At 38.8% G+C, this 18,710-nt stretch overlaps 2 protein-coding genes across 4 annotated transcripts in view; one reads left to right on the top strand and one right to left on the bottom strand.

Moving 5' to 3' along the window:
- Positions 1–846: 846 nt before the first annotated feature.
- Positions 847–7,449, top strand: RMP24 (ribonuclease MRP subunit p24). 3 transcript variants are annotated; one of them, XM_083870163.1, is made up of 5 exons: positions 847–1,869; positions 1,952–1,974; positions 2,666–2,865; positions 5,776–5,984; positions 6,391–7,447. In XM_083870163.1, the coding sequence occupies exons 1-5, from the start codon at positions 1,790–1,792 to the stop codon at positions 6,542–6,544; spliced, it is 666 nt and encodes a 221-aa protein (XP_083726289.1). In that variant the 5' UTR covers positions 847–1,789; the 3' UTR covers positions 6,545–7,447. The 3 variants fall into 3 exon arrangements, with proteins under 3 accessions (XP_083726289.1, XP_083726288.1, XP_083726287.1); XM_083870162.1 differs by lacking the exons at positions 847–1,869; positions 1,952–1,974 and adding an exon at positions 2,032–2,211 and having other exon boundaries at positions 2,710–2,865; positions 6,391–7,449; XM_083870161.1 differs by lacking the exons at positions 847–1,869; positions 1,952–1,974 and adding an exon at positions 2,034–2,245 and having other exon boundaries at positions 6,391–7,448.
- Positions 7,450–8,890: 1,441 nt separating this feature from the next.
- The window catches only part of RPRD1A (regulation of nuclear pre-mRNA domain containing 1A), a 44,303-nt gene continuing 34,483 nt past the window's right edge, over positions 8,891–18,710 (bottom strand). The window contains exon 7 of the mRNA XM_083869195.1: positions 8,891–13,495. Coding sequence (XP_083725321.1) covers positions 13,346–13,495 — 150 coding nt within the window. The 3' untranslated portion in view covers positions 8,891–13,345. The remainder of the gene's footprint in view (positions 13,496–18,710) is intronic.

Below are 18,710 nucleotides of genomic sequence, written 5' to 3'. Positions count from 1 at the left end.
TGGGGGGATATAAATGAATCCTTTGCATTGTGTTAGTCCCTGCTTAATAAGTACAGCACATGCTGGTTGATCAGGTTGCTCAGGCACTTGTTCTCACAAGAAAAAGTGAATCCATGGTGCTGGTGCAGATGCTCTGGCCCACCTGCACCACTCCAGGGACAGGAAGGAGTCAGATCCCAGCTCCAGGCAAAAGCAGAAATCCCTAGCACATTTCCCTTTTTCTAGGCAGAAGCTGGGAGAGGACGTGGCACTATATTGCCTCACCATTTTTCCTCCACAACTAACTTCCCTAGGGAACAAACATGCTTAAAAAATTATAAACACACACCCACCCCTCAAAAAGTGTTGGAATTATCTTTGCTTACTTGTGTTCAAAAAGTACTTGCATTTTCCTCCTCTAGTATTAATAAATGGGAATATTTAATTTGCCAAAAGATCTGTTGACTGGTGAACACTGGTTGTCTTTTGAGTAGATATTATGTTACATCCCCGCTCTTCCACTCAAAAAAGGTAGGAGTTCATGCAAAAATTGGGATCAAAAAAGCCAGCAACAAAAATGTAATATGGAAAGGTTAATTGAAAAAATTCGTTTCATTGAAAAAATTGTCAGCAGAGGCCTTAATTGTACCTATTATGAACATTTCATTAACAAGTCCAGATTTATTGACTGTGCAGTAAAGCTCTCTTAAAGAAAGCCTTGAAATTCCTTTTCCCCCTTGCTTTTCTATTTCTAAAGCCCTTGGCTACTCCATGTCAGAAAATAAAACACAGAAATATTTATTCAAATTCCTTGATAGGATATCGAAGCCTGCTCAGCTGAACAGCTCTTCTAAATGAACACCATTGCCAACAGATCAAAGGATAAAAACGTACAGCAAATGAACAGGGGCCAGGGAATTAATAAAACACACATCAAACAGTGAAAAGCTGAGGGTTTGGTTTTGGGGCTCTTTGGGAGGAGTGGAGAGGAGCGGTTTTTCTCTGGTTTGTTTGGTTGTTGTTTGTTGTTGTTGCTGCTGGTTTTTTTTTTTTTGTTTTTTTTTTTTTTTTTTTTTTTTTTTTTTTTTTTTTTTGTTGTTGTTGTTGTTGTTGTTGTTGTTGTTGTTGTTGTTGTTTTTTATGGGACCGCATTTGCAGAGTGATAAAGCAAAGTCTGCAGTGGCCAAAATCCACGGCACAGGAACCTCAAATAGAGGGAGACAGACGAAGTCCAGCAGAGCGGAGCACCAGGAGGATTCCTGATTTCTGGAGCTGCCGCCGCGGATCTTTCACCTGACAGCCCCTCACAGGGAAATCTGCGGGGTTTGGAGCTGTTTTCTTCCTTCCAAAGAATCACAGAGTTGTTACGGTTTGAAGGGACCTCTGGAAATCGTGCAGGGTGCCCTGGGGCAGGGGACACAGGAACGCGTCCAGGTGGGGTTGGGATGTCTCCAGAGAAGGAGAGTCCACGGCCTCTCTGGGCCAGCCCAAGTGCTCTACCTTTGCTCTACCGCAAAGCACTTCCTCACCTTTTTTTTTTTTTTTTTTTTTCTTTTTTTCCCTTCCCTAAGGGAAAAGTTTCCTTTCCTACGGGAAGAACTTCCCACAGGGCTTGGGGGGGAGGCGGGCGCTTCCCGAGGCGGGTCTGGCGCTCCGGGCGGGCTCTGCTCTCCGGGCCCTGCCCCGGCCCGGTACTCTGGTGCTGCGGCCGCGGTGCCGCCGGGCTGGGCCGGGCGCTGCACATGGCCCGCCTTCCCTTCCCGTCCCTTCCCGGCCCGTGCGGTCCTTTCCGGCGGGGGGCGCTGGGCAGATGGCGGCGGGGCAGCGGCGGCTGGTGGCGGCGGCGGAGCAGCTGGCGGGGCTCTGCCCGGGACAGGCGCGATTCCTGCTGTAAGGAGCGGCGGCGGGGCGGGCACGGGCGGTGGGAGAGCCCGGTCATGAGGCGCCTGACGCTTTCCCTCTCTCCCCGCAGGTGGAGGCTCCGCAACACCCGAGGCGAGTGAGGGGCTGGAGGAGGGGGCTCCGGGCCGGGCGCCCCGCGGGCCCCAGCAGAGGCGGCGGAAGGACGGGAGCGCGGGGATGGACGCCGGCTCGCCCTTCCCTCCGCTCTCTCCTTGCCCCCAGGGCCGTGTCCGGGTGCCGGCAGCAGGGGCGGCTCCTCGGGGAGCGGGGCCGGGAGTCCCACGGGGGTTTGGGGGAGGCGCCCCAGTCCCGCTCCGGCAGCAGGAGCTGGTGAGGCAGATGCCAGGAGCGAGCCCCTTACTGGGTCTGACATTTGTCACAAAGCGTTTCTTCATTCTAGCCTGAGGTCGTGTCATCTCCTCACAGTTAAAATGGGCAAAGAGCTTTACAAGGCTTTGGTGTCCCTGATCTGGTAGGAGATTGTGCCTACATGGAGGCCTTTGCAGAATTGTGAGCCTCCGTTGCTAAAGATTTTTAGCAAGGAATTGCATTTTTTCAAGAGGATCTACAATTACATATTGTGGAAACTTGTGCCGTGCATTAACTTAGTCTGACTTGTGCTGAGCTGAGCACATTCTGGTGCTTCTTCAGCTTCCTCTTGTGTTCTAGTGTTAGCTTAAACACAAAAACGTGTACTTAGGTAAGGCTGAAATTGAAACACACCATTTTAAAGTTTGCTTATAAAACATAGTTGTTTCATCTTTTTGCCTTTATTTATCTCTAGCTAGTGAACGTGGATTAGAAAGGATATGTCCTTACTGCTTCCAGTTCCTGGTTCCTGACAGCTACCGGGTGCGCCTCAAACCAAAGATGAAGGTGACTCCACAGATAGAGAAAGTTCTTAAACGAGAGGCAAAGAATCATAAACTTAACATGAAACAGACAAAGCTTTTGAGAAAGTACAGAGAGTCAAGAAGCATTCTGGTAAGGACATTTATTTGGAACTGACAAGTACATATTTCCCTAAATTTCACGTCCCTATTTCAGTGACATAGAAAAGAAGATACAGAAGCCTTTCTCTTAGAAGAGGAGCCCACATATTTCTTTTTCACTAACATAAGACTCTTCCTTTCTTTTTGAAATAACTTCTATGCATAAATGACATTTTTAAAATCAACCTTCTACAACAGATAGATCGTGAATACAATGACAAGACCACAAAGCTTTTCTCTTAAAAAAACCACCTTGTGACCCACATGTTAGAAAAGCTACACAAACATCTCATTTACTGCCTTTGTTTCAGTTCATCAGTTGTTGAGCAAGTATGTTTTGACACAAGCTTTACTTCATGTATTTCACTAGCCTCTCATGGCTACATCAGATTATTATTACCATCTGTATTAATGTCTGAATAATACTGTTAATAGGAAGTCTTTCAAAACTAAACCACAGAGAGAATTTCAACAACTTGATGTTTTTCTTGAGGCCTCAGTTATTTTTCCTAAAAATACTTAGGAACGTGACATTTAGTAACTATTGGAAGAATAAAAGTATACATTTATTCTAGTGTTGCCAAGGTATGTACTGTTTTCAAAACAGATTATGTGATTGGTTATTATAATAAATGAGGCAGTGCCCTATTGTGCCCAGGAGTTGCTGGCACACTTGGCATTTTCTCAGATGAGGGTCTTGTGGTTTTGGAAGTAAATTTTGGGAGACCAAAAATTATTAAAGAGTCAGTAAAAAAAATATAAACTGAGAAAATATCACCAAGGTTGTTGGCTGTCTGAGCAAAATAAGATGCTTCATAAAGGCACTCTCCACAAACTGTAGATCACAGCTGGGCTTCAGAAAGGACATCTGAAAAGGTTCTTCTCCCAGAGGGTGGCTGGGCACTGGAACAGGCTCCCCAGGGAAGGGGCCACAGCACCAAGGCTGACGAGTTCAAGAAGCCTTGGGACAACACTCTCAGGCACATGGTGTGATTCTTGGCCAGGAGCTGGAATTTGATGATGCTTGTGGGTCCCTTCCAACTCAAAATGTTCTGTGATTCTGCAAGCTGAAATATTTGCTTCATTTTTCTGGGATCATAAATGTTGAGGGTACATTAAGAAGATCTCTAGGCAACTGATGAACAGAGCAGTGTCCTATGAAATTATGATGGGCTCTTATTGTGTAGCTGAAGTGTGTTAGTGAGGACACACTGTGCATTCATATGAGTAGTTTAAAATTCAGTTTAAATAGGTCCACTTTAAACTCTGGGTAATATTTTCATCCTAGTGTGTAATTGCAGTTTGCCGTACTTGTGTTCTGTTCAGTTTGCATTTGTCCTGTGGATTATGATTTAAGTGTTTGTCTTAAGTCTTTAAAATGCTGTCAGCAACTGGCAGCTTTCAAAATTAGCAATGTAGATCCCTGTAATCTAATACCTGAGACTTGTGCAAATGAAAACCAGTGTGGTTAGAAATTAAAGCAAGCAACAATGTGACAGGTTGAACCTCTGAGAACTTTTTTAGCAAGTAGAACTTGATTTTAGATTGCTTCTGCCATAAAAAGGCATATAACATAGAAACTATTTCAGGGCTCTAAACATTTTTGGAGTTAACTGCTGATCCATTTTGGGGAATGGAAATTAGGTGGAATTGCTATGATTAATCCAGTAATTCCTGCATTGTAAAGTGGTCACCTCCATTTATATTCCACACAGTTCTAAGTCACCATGAGGTGCTCAGTTTGTTTCCCACCTGAATTTCATTTAGAAGAACTAAAAATACATCAATACCTGAGCACTAAAATAGGTAATGCTATTTTTTTTTAGTTTGTTAGACTGACATAATGTCTAGAGGAAGTCAAAACACTTAACTAAAAATGTTCCATTTCAGCATCTCTAGCTATAATTTTTACTAAACAATCTGAATTGAGTTAAATTTACACACTTTGAAATGAAGAATGATATGGTGTAGATGTGTTCAAAACTGCTTAGACATTTTTATGGCAGTCTTTTGAGTATGTTATTTTTAACCAGAAGCATCACGTAACTGCTTTTCTGTCAGTCTAATTGGTGCCTCAGAAAGTTGTCTGGCTGTATTACTCTCCCATCTCTTAGTGTGAGTAGTTGCCATGGCAGTAAGGGATATCAGGAATGCCTGACACTCTCTGTGACTGGGTGACATGATCAGTTCTGATGCATCTCTCAGCTTGGTGTGCTGCTCAAGTTCCTTCAGCCTAGAGGTACACAGAAGAGAAGAGAAGAGAAAGTGCCCTTTGTTTAGAACATCCTCCTTATTGTAGTAAGAACTTTTGCCCTAATACAAAGCCTTGTCTTTGTTCACTGAGACTTGCTGTTTTTAGTAAAATGGATGACTGGGTTTGAGAGTTTGGTAGTTTAAATATTTTATCCCTAGATTCCCTGAAAAGTGTGCAGTATAACTTTATTGGGGGTAGAGTATACTAATGACTTTAGATGACACAGTGACACGTTTGTTAGGCAAATACCTAATGCATAGGAGTACTTTAGTATATTGAGTGTATCTTGTACACTCAGGATATGATTTGCTCAATTCAGGTGCTGTTCCATCTGTCTTGATAGGGTTGTTATCTGTATTTCACTGTACAATATTAGATTCAGCAGTACAAATCTCCTGAAATTAGTTTGTAGGGAATTGGAGTAATTTCTAGATAAACCCAAAGGATGTGTTTGGCTTAAGAAGCCCAAACTGAAGTACTAGTTATAAAGTCTATGTTACTTTTCAGTATCTCATGTTTTACTTAAGCAAATATTTAATTTGTACCATGGTATTTGGAGAACAGTTTGGATAACTCTTCTAATGGCTTTATAATAAAAAGGTGAAAAGACTGAAAGGCAGCTTGATATTTCCTTTCTTCTCTCCATAGCTGGTTACTTGCAAATCTTGCAACATAACAACAAGACATTATGGTAAAAGCAGGGATTTTCTGGCAACCAAAACACAAAATTGTGGCACTCCAGGTACCAAATCTAGCCTGAAGACACCAGATGTAAAAATTCAGTCTGCAAAGAAAATGACACCTGTAAGCTGCAGTAGGTTGGGATCTAAAGGGAACAGTCCTTCATCACTTTCCAGGTACCTGTTTCTTTCCTATTTTAAGCAGCCCTTTGAAAAGTAGAGTGTATTACATCTTGTTGATTTTAGATAAGTGATTTAATAAAGTTTAAATTGATAACTTAGTGTAGTTCTCAGTTGGTATGGTTGAGGAGATCAATTTTAACTTTCCAACCTTTAAAATCAAAGATTCTCATGAAAAGCCACTGTGTGCAAAAAATGCCCAGCTACATTTGTGACATTATTGCAAAATGTCTGTCCTAAAATTTGCATGACAAAGTAACACTTTTGACCACTCACTTGCACATAAAAATGCACTATTTCTCTTGGATAGTTTTCACTCAAATTATCTATGTGTGCTTTCATAGTTACTTTATGTTAATTCTGATTTCTCCCCTTTAAGACATTTGAATACTTTGTTTTTCAGGACACGTGAATCTGGACAGGCAACAACCAACTCTGCTTCCAAGACTCCCCGAAACTCCAAATTTCACTTTTCTAAGCTAAAAAGGATGCTTGACCTAGAAGAAAAAGAGAAAAGCCAGAAAGCAGATTTGAAAACCTTCTTGACTCTACTTTAGTTATATATTATTTTAAAGTAATAAAGATTACAGCAATAAATATTTCTCCAGTTTTAGTAAATCAACAAAGTGATTTCTTTAAAACTCAAGTTAACATCCTCTACCTTGTGGAAGCATAAACTGTATTTTTTAGAAGGAAGCTCTGTTTCTAAGGGGAGTGATTGTCTGCCAGAGGGAGATAAGATAGCCAGTTTAATATGTTTAGGATTCTTGAACAGCCAGGACTTACCCTTTGAGGAAGCTGATGATGAATCGCACCAGGACCATTTAATTGTCAAGATTAAAGATTTTCAATTTACGTTTGGCACAGAGATGAGAGAGGACAGTATAAAGTCACTGTTCAGGACTGAGGTTACAGCCTGTCCTGATAGTTATGCACATGGTGCTTCACATCTCCCCCCTGAAAAATAGAGCCAATTAGTTAAAAGCATTTACTGCCTTGGATTTAAAGGTCTGTATTTTCCATTTCTTTTGCTAGTTTAATGAATAGTTTAAGTGACTGCAGACTCAGTGAACACTGTGTAAGAAATACACCAGCCAATAACTTGGTGAACTGGGAAGCAGTCCAGGGCAGGGGAGAATAGTGTGTTGTAATCTGTACTTAAGAGTCTCAGGGATTGGCATGTAACCTTTTTATATCTCCTGTACACTTGCACAATAACTGAAGGGTTCACTGCTCTTTGTCTTTCATGTATATGTAGGATAAAATGAACTGCCATTCTTTAATCAAAATACAAACCTTGGAGTGTTGCCTTTTCTAGTATAGAACTTGGCATTAATTCACCTGTTGCTGTACTTAAAATCCAGTCTCTGGAAAAATACTTCATTTTGTTGATGGAAAATGTGCATTGCATAATAGCATTTGAAAATACAAATTTCACAATAAATTTTCTTATTAAAAGTACACACATTAGGTACTCCTGTGCTTCCCATGAGCCAGTGTGAAACCAGTACAGGCATCTGCTGTGTTTCAAGGTGCCCCAACCTTAATGTGTTTGTTAGATCAAAGCACATTTCCCTGTTGTCTCTGTTTACAGTGCTTCCTTCTTACACAACACCTTGTGGTCCCAAGAGTGCATTCCTTTTGGATAAAACTACAGATACGGGATAAAAGACATGAATGGGGGAACACAACCAATGTGCAGAGAAAGCTAATGGGCAATCTATCCATAGGATCACAGGAGAGCTTGTCTAAACTATGTATTTCCAAATATGTTTTATGAATTGCAGGCACTGAGCTACAGGCATTCTGCAGACCAAGTGTGTTACCTTTTGAGCACTATTTGTTAACAGAGATAGCCTTGTCATGCTCCAAACAACAGCTTTTTTTCTTTGGAATTACCAGAGTTGTCAGGTATGTCCAGATGTGTTGTTAAAAGGGATTGTTATTGTGAGATATTAGACTTTATTCTGGGAACAAAGGGGAAAAAGTCATCCAGTACGTGCTTTTTCTTGTTTTACAAGTGTGCTTTGGAATGCTGGGTAGAAATAATCTGCAGTGCTTTTATATTATTCCTAATAATAGAGTATATTCCTTTAATAGAGTCTGTCTTTTCTGTTAACTGGACTTTCACAGAATTGGTGTATTGAAAGACAGACACATGTATGTATAAACATATCTCTATACATAGTATGTATAGGTATATAAATACATACCCACACATCAGAGGTTTACATGCAGACATATATTACACACATCTATGCACGTCACGCACTCTTCCCTTCAGGACACGTTACCTTCCTGTGCTTGATGGAACACTGAAGGCTGTTGGCTGTGAGAGATTCACTGAGCTCCCCTCCAAACCTCTGCCAGGCCACATTACTGGGTTGTGTTTAAAGAGCTGGAAGAACAACTTAAGAGAGGAAATGCCTTCACTGATTTCAGAGATGGCAGAACTTCAGCCAGACTTTGTAAAGCAAGAGCAAGAAGGTCTCTTTTAATCATACAGACCCGCAAAGAGGCATTTGATAAGAGAGAGTGTTACTTCCCAGCTCACGCAAATTCTACTGGGCAACGGTATGTGTATCACCGGCTGTACTTGAGTCATACCATATTGAAAATGTTACAGAAGTGTGTCTTAAAATAACCAGCTCAACTAAATTTACAGTTCTAGAGATAGGACCTCTGACCCTTTAATGCACTGCTTCCTCACCAAAAACTGTCACTCAAAATACAGGGAGTAATAAACCTCTAAATTAGTATCAAGCATTTCCTCAGCATCATCACTGAGATGAGATCTTGGCTGACTCCTGATTATAGGGAGCAGTTTATATTAAAGCCATTTCCCACCATGAGACTGAGAAGGCAAGCAATGAACAATAATTTTCAAAGATGTTTTTACAACAATGTTTTATTAAATATGAAAGAGCGTACATACAGGTGTTATTCTGAGGACATAAATTACACAAGGATTACAGGTTCTGTCAGGAAAGCACAATAATGAAACATCTTTACATTTCAAACTTTTCTTGTTAGCTTTTAACAAATAAGTCTATTTCTGTTGCAAACAAGTAATGAGTGCTATTGAACTTTTGCAAATTCCCACAAAAACATCATGCTTAGTAGGATACTTTAGCTATTGTAAATATGAAATCAGAGTTAGATTCCTAAATAACACGATGGAAGAGATTTACTACTTAAGATAAATGACACACTGAAATAGGAGCCGAGACAAAATTGGTCATTCATTAGAAAAAAATTCCACTTCAGACACTATGTTTGAGTCTGCTTTCTTTACTTGCAGGAATAATCACTGTGATTAAATGTAATGAGCAGAACTGGACTAAATATTTGTAAATGTAACCATCAATTTTTAGATGTACTGATTTTCACTGATTTTCCCACTGAAAAAACTCCACACCCACAGATCTATTTCCTTACATTTTAAAAGGCTCTTCTGCAGAGGGCCAACCAAGCCTATGTATGATGTCCACGTCCTCCATGGTCATCTGCACTGCCGGCTACTGCATCCTACGTGCGTGTTCAGGGTCATCATCGAAGCACCAGATTGACTTACCACTGACTTGTGAGAGCAGAACTAGTCTGTGCAAGTCCTAGCACAATGTTTTTTTAAACTTCAGGTAAACAGGAATGTAATTTCATCATAGTGAAAGCTCTCAATTTGACACTTGGAAGACTACTTGGATAAAATACATAATAAGCATGTGGTTTGGGTTGTTTTGCTAGGGATTAACAGAGGTGCTTTAATATATTAATACAAACATTAACAGAGTGAATCAGACAAGCTAATATTACTGCAGGCTGTAGTCTCATTTCCAAAAGAAGTCATGAAACATAATTTCTAAGAATGGTAAGTTTTGTAACTAAGGACTTCACATTTATTTTTAAAACCACAAAAGTGGGGTAGTATTCCTGATATCTTTCAAAACATTCTGCAAAAAACACAACTTGAGCCTGTACACGCTAGAATATACAAGCAGTCCCAGTGACCTCCAAGGTAAGCATTCTCATATGGCAAAGTGCTGCAGGAATCTCTTTGCTTTTTTTCAGAGAATGCTTAATAAAAGTGCAATATAGTGAAGCAAATAATCTAATTATTATGCCTTTATTATTAGATGAAAAATATTCAGATATTTTATAATTGTGCCTTTTGTAGGGCAGGCATTCTGTTTTGCCTAGAGCCAGACCACATTAGAAGAGGTAGGCAGGGTATGCCCACACATTTTATTTCCCAGGATGGCAACACCCCAGAGCAGTTCTGTGCTACAATCCCACCTACAGATAAAACACTGTGCCGCCCAGTCTCACAGTTATTTCTGTTTTGACGGAAGCTGACATGAGGTTTGCTTTTCCTTTCCACCCAGGCATGTTCTCCCTTTTGTCTCCTGGGCACCCTACCCTTCCCCACCCAGCCTCTTTTCTTCCTGAGATGTCCGAAGTACGTACATTAAGCTTTGAAACCTGAGAATTTGGAGGTATTTTTTGACACTACAGGGCTGCATCTGTACCTTACCATGCTATCTCCTGCTATACTATTACAGTTACAATATAAATCTCGTAACTACTTGATACCTGATGCCTTTCCCATATAAATAATTAAAAAAAAAAAATCGTACCATTCAGCCACTTATATATGATACTTGCTCTAAGAGTGACCTTTGCCTTTCATAAGTCCTCTGTTCCAAACAAATATTGAGGGATCATTTCCAAAACCGCAGCTATGAAAAACTCCTTGAAATAAACAACTTCACAGTAAAACAAAGAAAAATATATCCAGAAAATAACACTCTCTCAAAATTAAAACCTATATACATGAAGAAGAAGTTGAGGGTTTTTCCTCATTCTTTTATCAGTTCTACATTACCTGTAGATAAGCAATGTTATCACTAGGAGTTATGAATAGAAAAAAGCAAATCCAATGAAATAAGTGTCATGTCTTTTTAAAAACCTTTGAGAGAACAAGAAAATTCAGCAGTCAACTTTAGTATTACAACTAATTTCAATTCAGGCAGCGAAAGACTGTTTAAGCTTAATTCCCTATGATTCTGAGTATCCAAGACAGATCTTTCAGCGCAGTCTAATAAGCCTTGTCACTGCACTTATAATCACCTCTGGGCACAAATTAAGTTTTCTATGGATGGAACTCAACCATGAACTCACTATTTATGCTTCTTGTTTTACGGTTTGTTTTAGAATTCTTAATAGATCAAACTGGTTTAATATTTACCCCAAATTTGGTGCTATTTAGCAAAACTGAGCTTTCACTGCAACTGCAATGCACATACATGTGTGTAAGAATTTAAGTGATGAGTTTAATGTACTAGAACAGAAATATTTAAAACATTAATACTGTATCAGAATATTTTCTAATCAAGAATCTACACTTGAAAATATGTCAATAAGTGTTATTTAATTTTGCATATTACACAGAAACTAAATGCTCTGGATTCAATATAGTGAGCTTTTTCCTATGTAAGGGAAAATTACCACTCAAAACTTTGAAATTTTTGGACATCTGGTGAGCTCTGATAACTATTTTGAGCACTCCTATTTGTCAGTCAGGTTTTTTTAGGAAACCAGTATTCTACACTGCATGCTATGGACTGCTATGTCAACAGCTTGTATTTCTGTATTTTCAGGTTCTTTCCATATTTAACTGAAGTCTAATTCATGGCAACTTCCATGAGAAAAGGTAACTGGACTGAGATGCTTATGTCCAAGTGTATCTACTTTAAAGAGAATAATTATTCTCCATTCACATCCTACAAGTATTCTAGTGATTAGCCCTGTAGAAGCCAGATAACTACCTTGAACAATTTCACTCCAGGATTATTTTGAATTGTTGTGGGTTTTGAAAAGAAAGAACAGCTTTCTGTAAAAAACATTGCTTTCATGTGAGGTGTATTAAACTTGTAAACTGTGAACTTAACTGGTACAAAACAACACCTGACAAGCACAAAACCATGAACAAATTGCAATCTTCTAATACTCCCCTATGATATACCCAACTCAAAACATGTTCAGCCCAGGTTTTTAAGGTCGTTGAAATGCCAAAGGTACAGGTAAGCATTTTTAAAGTCACTCAATGATCACATGGTTCATTCCAATGGATTGAAAAGCTGGAACTTTCTGGCAATGTGCCTAAATGCCTGTCTATATCTTTTAGGTTTTTCAGTGAACTTAAAAGCTGATGCATAGAATGGAAACAAGGATTCTTAACAAATTCAGCTGTTCCCAGATAAATACCGCATTTATACCACACAACAGAGTTTTTTAACTGGGCAATAGTTTTCTGCTGTTTGACTTATACACAGGCCTGAAAAGTCTTCTCCTGTTGTGTGAGAAAAAGGCAATTGAGACTTAGAGATATTTGCTGGAGCAGGTGAAGGTGGGGAGGTGGCAGCCCATGCTACCCTGCAGGGTTTCTCAGTGGAAGAGGACATACAGTATGGCTGTATCACCATCTTGTTGTATGTACGGATGGTACATTGTCAAATTTTAATAATGGGCACTTAGCAATTGAGACAGTTCAGAGAATGACCTTTCAATTTAATTAAAACTGCAAAATGGCTTCACATTTCTGGGATTAACCTTTTTAGATAGAAACAGATGTTCCAGAAAGGGCTTAGATTACAAATGAATGGTCCCTCAATTTAGAAACTAAGCAGCTGTAAAAAGCTACGATTTCAAAACATAATTAAACTGGTCAGTTTTATAGTTTCTACATGCTGACTTCTAAATGATACAAAAATATTGGAAGTATTTTGAGTCATTTGAAGATCTGCTCAGTGTAATGTGATTAATAATTTCCAATAGAAAATTGGTTGTTAGCATTTACTTCCAAAAACCCCATACTGTTTTGGGAGTGGGTAATTTAAATGTAATGGACAGTAAGATCACGTTTAACTTTGCATTAAATTGCATTGGCCTTCTTGCAAACATAAGCCTGTGATTTCCACATTTCACTCCCTCACTAGCAACGGAAATGTCTCAAGTTAGAATTATGTTTTGATTATATGCTGATCTACATTAAATACAGGGTACATAAGAAAAATCTTAGCATGTTTTTTACAGGGCACCCAACTAAAATCTTTACAAAAGATAATTATTCATTCTTCCATGTAACAGACACAGATCCCACTTTTATAAATGTACCCTTATGTTCACTCGCCAATAAAATAGTAAACAAATCAACTTTTTAAACCATTTTTTATAAATTATTAAAGTATTTTTACTGACATTCTGCAACAATATACAAAAATAATACTACAAGAGTACCGCTCAGTCTGGCCTACCCCTCATTTCACAGAAAAGCAGAGGCTGTGGGGGATGTCTGGTGATCAATCATCGCTGTAGATGTCTCCTGCAAACGGTAGGTGCACGTGGCTGCCCGTGACGTTGGGGAGTCGAGAGAGATCAGGAAGGTTCTGGATGCGTGACCTGAGTTCTTTCCGTACTTGGGACACTCTGGCTAACTTGCGTTTGTACTCCTGTAAGGCAGAATTCAATATGAAATTTTCTTGCTATTACCATCCCTACTACTTACTGCACATGTGATTTTACAAACTAAACATTCCTTCTGGAAGTTAGGTAAACAGCCTTGAACAGGTGAGAACCCAGAGATCTGGGTATTTAGGGGGCAGAGGTATCAGCTCCAGCATTTTCCCAGCAATGGACTTCAAAAGCATAGCCATGGGATTATTTTGCTTTGAATTCTAAGAACATAAATGCTAAACAAGGAAGACAATCCTAGTTAACACAACCACAGGCTTTTCTCTATGTAACCAGGAGAACAGGATTATTCTTAAATCTTAATTAAGGACAGTTTTTACACATATTCTACTATCAATAACAGAGGCTGGAAGGATAAACTCACTGATGTCAAAGAAGTTACTTTCATCTCATACTGCTGAAATAATAAAAACCAACCAAATATCCCCTAACTAGGCTTAATAGGCCCCACTGAGCTGACCAATTATAAGTATTTTGTATTAACTTTTATAAAAAAGAATGTATTTCCTCAGTACCTTTATGGATTTAACCCTGGGTTTTCAGAGACTTTTTGAATTGAGAACTTAGGATTCCATATTGTGTTGGAATACAGGTCAAACCACTCATAAGTGAAATATTTAATGATTATGAGGAACTTTTCACTTGAAAAAACATTATATAAATAGAGTTCAACATTGTAAATCAATGCACTAGAATATTGTCAGTGGTGACCTCTTAAGAACAAGAGACATAATGGAGAAGAATACCAGGTTTTATAAAATGAAAACCGTTATTCAAAAAATATAAGAAGATTAATTCACAGGAATATTTAAATTTCAAATACTTGGAAACTGTGGAAAGCAGAAGAAACTAACCACTAGCAGACAAAGCAGTGCTTCATGAAAAAATACCACAATTCAGAACACATCAAATGCAGACGCTTTCTAGTGTGGCTGCAGGTTTTGCTGCAGCCTGGGAATGCCTGGAAGCAACAACACATAGGTAATCTACAACTTGGATAATCAGCCCATGGATAACCAAGATCTCATGACTGTAACAACTTCTAAGTAACAGTGGGGGAAAATCCTACATGATCCTGCAACAGCGACAAATATAAACACTTGATAGTTCCAGCAAGTATGAAAACAGTGTGCAAATGTTAATAAAAGGTAACAACTAGGCTGTTTCTTTACATGCTCTAAACATAATTTTAAATATGCTACTATATTGTTAATAACATGGAGTAACATGGAAGAACAATGAAGAGATCTTTTGGTAGTAGAACCAAAATGTAGTAAAGAATGTTAGATAACTGGGACATGATCAGGATAACTGGAACAAAGTACAACACACATCTGAAAAGTTTGCAACTACTAAGGCAGCAGCATGACCTTCTTACCAAGGGCAGTAAGAGAACCATGAGATACCTTAAATTCTTAATGAGAACAGTAAAGGGTAGCTAAAAAAAAAAGATCAATCTTTACAAAGAAGAAAGAAAAAGTGCTCCTGAATTAGGATCATCAATGCCTTGCTATCATTTATATTTCAAAATCAAGTATTACATGCAGATTCTTACAAGATACTAAACACAGTGAAAATACCGCATATGCCCAGTCAGTTCCACTGGTTCCAACACCTGGTAACAGTACCCAGGGTAAAGCAGCATTTATTTTAGGATATAGGTGGCCAAAGAAATCTTAGAACTGTGAGTCCCTTAGTCCTGTGAAAGCTATCACTTACTCACACTTGTCCAAAATGTTCTCTTTGGTACAACTGACTTCAGGACATGGCTGTGGAAATAAAGGTCTGTATCCTGACATTGTATCCCTACAGTAATGCCCAAAGGCCACAAATACTTCATTGTTTCATACTTGATTTTACAGCAGCATCCAGAGGTCTCGCCGAGCGGACTCTGTGCAAGATGCATAGTCTTTTGCCAGCATGTAAAAGGCCAACCACAGGCATTCTCACTATGCATTTTAGTCCTGGATGCAAAGACTCCTGACTATTATTCTAGGGAATAGATTTTAATGCTAGAGGACAAGACCAGCTTCAGGTTTCATTGTTTACTAAAACAAACAATTTGCTGCTATACAGAATACTAGTCAATTAGAATTGCTATTTTCAGACACAGGATGCCTGGAGATTGATCACTGGGCAACAAGGGTTTTGAGGAAGCTAGGTGATCTGGCCTCCACTGTGGAAGATGTACTGCTGTACAGAAGAGGATGAACAGAACTGTAAGCAAAATCAATACACTCCAGAGGCCTAAAAATCATAAAATATATTAACTATAAAATCCCTCCTGCAGTTAATTCTTGTAAAGAGCTGAATCCTGTCCAAGTTTATTCTCTATCAATGAGGAATGTAAAGCAACAAATCGGTATCCCTTCACAAGCTTGAAGCCTGAAGCTAAGCAAATAGACACAGTCAGTCACTTAGCAACAGACTCAGCAGCTATATTCTTGCTAGACTTTACTCTAAAACCTGAAATGTGCCTTATATTAGATTGTCAGTTGTTTGACTCCCTTAAAGTTCCCTTTAGCTGATAATAAATCATTTCCATAACAACATTACATTTCTGACATCCAGCATTTTCCATATAAATTCTGCCTGGGACTTGTTGCCTAGTGACTATCAGCTTGATCAATACTACTAACAGTAGGTTCCTTTTCCTCACTAAGGAAAATGTTCTCATAAATTCTGTCTCCCACATAACACAGTCATCTTCCTCTCACCAACATCTCTGGCATAATGCACTCTAGGGAGTCAAAATTTGTTCCTTAAGCCTTCTCAGAAATACGAATCTCTGAGAAAATTTGCTCAAAGTTTTAACTTCAAAGCTAGGGTAAAAAAAAAAAAAAAAAAAGTAAGGTTTTATAGTTGGTTGTATTACTGAGGCAGTATAAGGTAGAGAATGCAATTTTAATCCAATTTTGGTAATCCAAAGCACATGGGAGATCTGAAACTGCAGGTTAGATGTTCACAGCAATCCTCCCTCATAAGCAGAAAAATTTTCACCTACCCAGAGCACCTGATTTCCCATGACACTCCTGAAACTATTCTAGAAATCACTAGAGATGTCCAGTTTTTATGACTGGTGACCAAGTCCAAAAGAGGACTGATTTTCAAGTACAGTGACTCAGCAGTTTAGAGTAATTTTCAAGGCAGCTGCTGTTCACAGTTTGGTTCTATTTAAAACCACTAGTCTCTTCTGGAAGGTTTGCTTGTGTATTTTTAAGGCTGTTATTATAGTCCTGGCATGACCTAAGTAGTCCTGGACTGCCAGAATACAAGTATTAAGTACTCATTATCAACACTCACTGTACGTACAGCCTTTACTGTTTTATCCTAACAGCATGCACATGTACCTACAACCTTCTTCCTCAGTATGTGTTAAGAGTGTGATAATGAAAGCAGAGAAATGGGAACTGGGATATCTAGGTGTTATTTCTAGTATTGTTGCTCCGTTAGAAATGCTGGACATTATACAACCAGGTAACAATTTAATTCTATTTTTGAGACATTTAACTGTGGAAATCCTCATGGAGAATTTCAATTTGATTGTCACTATGCTGATTTTAAGATAAACTTCGAATTATCTGTGTATAAATGAGGCAAGATTTGAGATATTTACTTCAAAGAGTCAAGGACAGGCAGAAGCGTGATGCTTTCTTTTGTTACACTGAGCTTAATTTGCATTTCTTCCTACCTATGGAGAACCTCAGTCTTGGGATATATGGGCAACCTGATGTTTGGAATTAAAGTCTCTTCAATTTCTTCAGTGGCTTAAGCTAATACTACTTTCAGGCAATATTTGTTTGTACTTCCAGTCATAACAGCAGGTTTGTGAGGTAATTAGAACTTATTTTGCTCATTAGAGTCCCACAGATTACTACAATTTCCATTATTTGACAGAGTAGATGGATATTTTGTGAAAGCAGTGCTAACAACATATGGATTCAGAATCTAGATTAATAACTAGTCTCTATCCAGAAGTATCAGGCACGAAAGCCAAATAATTTTTGATTAGACATAACAGACATCATAAATAATAAAAAGTGTGGGCAGGTCAAACAAGCTGTGCACTGCAGAGAATATATTCCCTTCAAGTAAAATAGATCTTTATATAGATGTTCTGCAATAGAAAGGTGGTACAAATAAGTATCTTCATGGATATACTTTCCCTTTATAACACTGATATGACTTTAAACCTTCATCTGATCACTGAGGCTACGGAATGCACCAAAATACTGTCTGGTAGAACATGTATAGCAAAGCAAGAATAAAAGGTTTGCAGGAAAGAGCAGTATTTAATCTGAATCCTCATTAGCTACAGAAAGGTAAGGTGAAAATAAATACTTTAATTCAGAAAAGCAAAGCCCAGATGTTTAAAAGGCTTTCAAGGTGCTGAGGGCATGTGTGTACATCAGCATCCATGGCCTGTAAGTACACAGTATTTAAAACTGAGATCTCTGACTTTCTAGGTCCATTCCAACCTGCAGTTTCAGGCCCAGATGTCAGAGCTGTGTCAGAGAGCAAAGGTTTCTCCTGCACTGTGTCCAACAGTGTAGAAACTATAAAAATACAAGAATTCTTCAAAGGTTCAGAGGAAAGCAAATGTCATGCGATAGCCTGATATCTAGATTCTGAAGTTCAGAATCACAGTGTTTACAGACTCTACCTTGCTAGACTATCTCATCCAGTCTGGGTATTTTTTCTGCAAGAAAGACTGAAAACTAGACTTGTAAGATTCAGGTAAGCCTCACTATCATCGCGGGAAACAGATGAGCAGGCTTAAATTTTGCGCTCCCTTTAAAATTTTGGTATGGCTCACATTTGTCAGCAGTACGATTAAAAGCTCAACCTATTTACCAGTGGTTAGAATAAATGTTAGTCGGAAATAACTTTAGGAGACTGAACCAACATCCATAAGCTTCACACAAGGTAGAAGAACTAAGGACAGTTATGACAAACTTCGGAAAGGATTGACTTGGCTAACCTTCCATTATACACTGCCAACTTCCTAGAAAAGAAATTTCTGGAAGCAAGCATCAACTTTTAAAATGCGTTAATATATCTAACTCTTTTGTATTTGGTCTTGCTAGGTTTTGAACTAAGTAAGTAGCACTGAAGAAATGAGCAACTACATGGGGACTGCTCTGTTTATTCCTTTTTGTTCTATGCTCTGTCCCACGCATTACTTACTGTACA

This window comes from Zosterops lateralis (assembly GCF_965231275.1).
Source record: "Zosterops lateralis genome assembly, chromosome: 1".
Classification (NCBI taxonomy): Eukaryota; Metazoa; Chordata; class Aves; order Passeriformes; family Zosteropidae; genus Zosterops; species Zosterops lateralis.
This window is presented reverse-complemented; position numbering and strand designations above follow the sequence as displayed.

What these genes read in the sequence shown, in the direction of transcription:
- RMP24 (XM_083870161.1), top strand. Translation starts at nt 2,059, where the DNA reads ATGGACGCCGGCTCGCCCTTCCCTCCGCTCTCTCCTTGCCCCCAGGGC. An exon ending in AGGAGCGAGCCCCTTACTGG is followed by an intron (nt 2,246 to 2,665) that starts GTCTGACATTTG and finishes ATTTATCTCTAG; the next exon opens with CTAGTGAACGTGGATTAGAA. An exon ending in GAGAGTCAAGAAGCATTCTG is followed by an intron (nt 2,866 to 5,775) that starts GTAAGGACATTT and finishes TTCTCTCCATAG; the next exon opens with CTGGTTACTTGCAAATCTTG.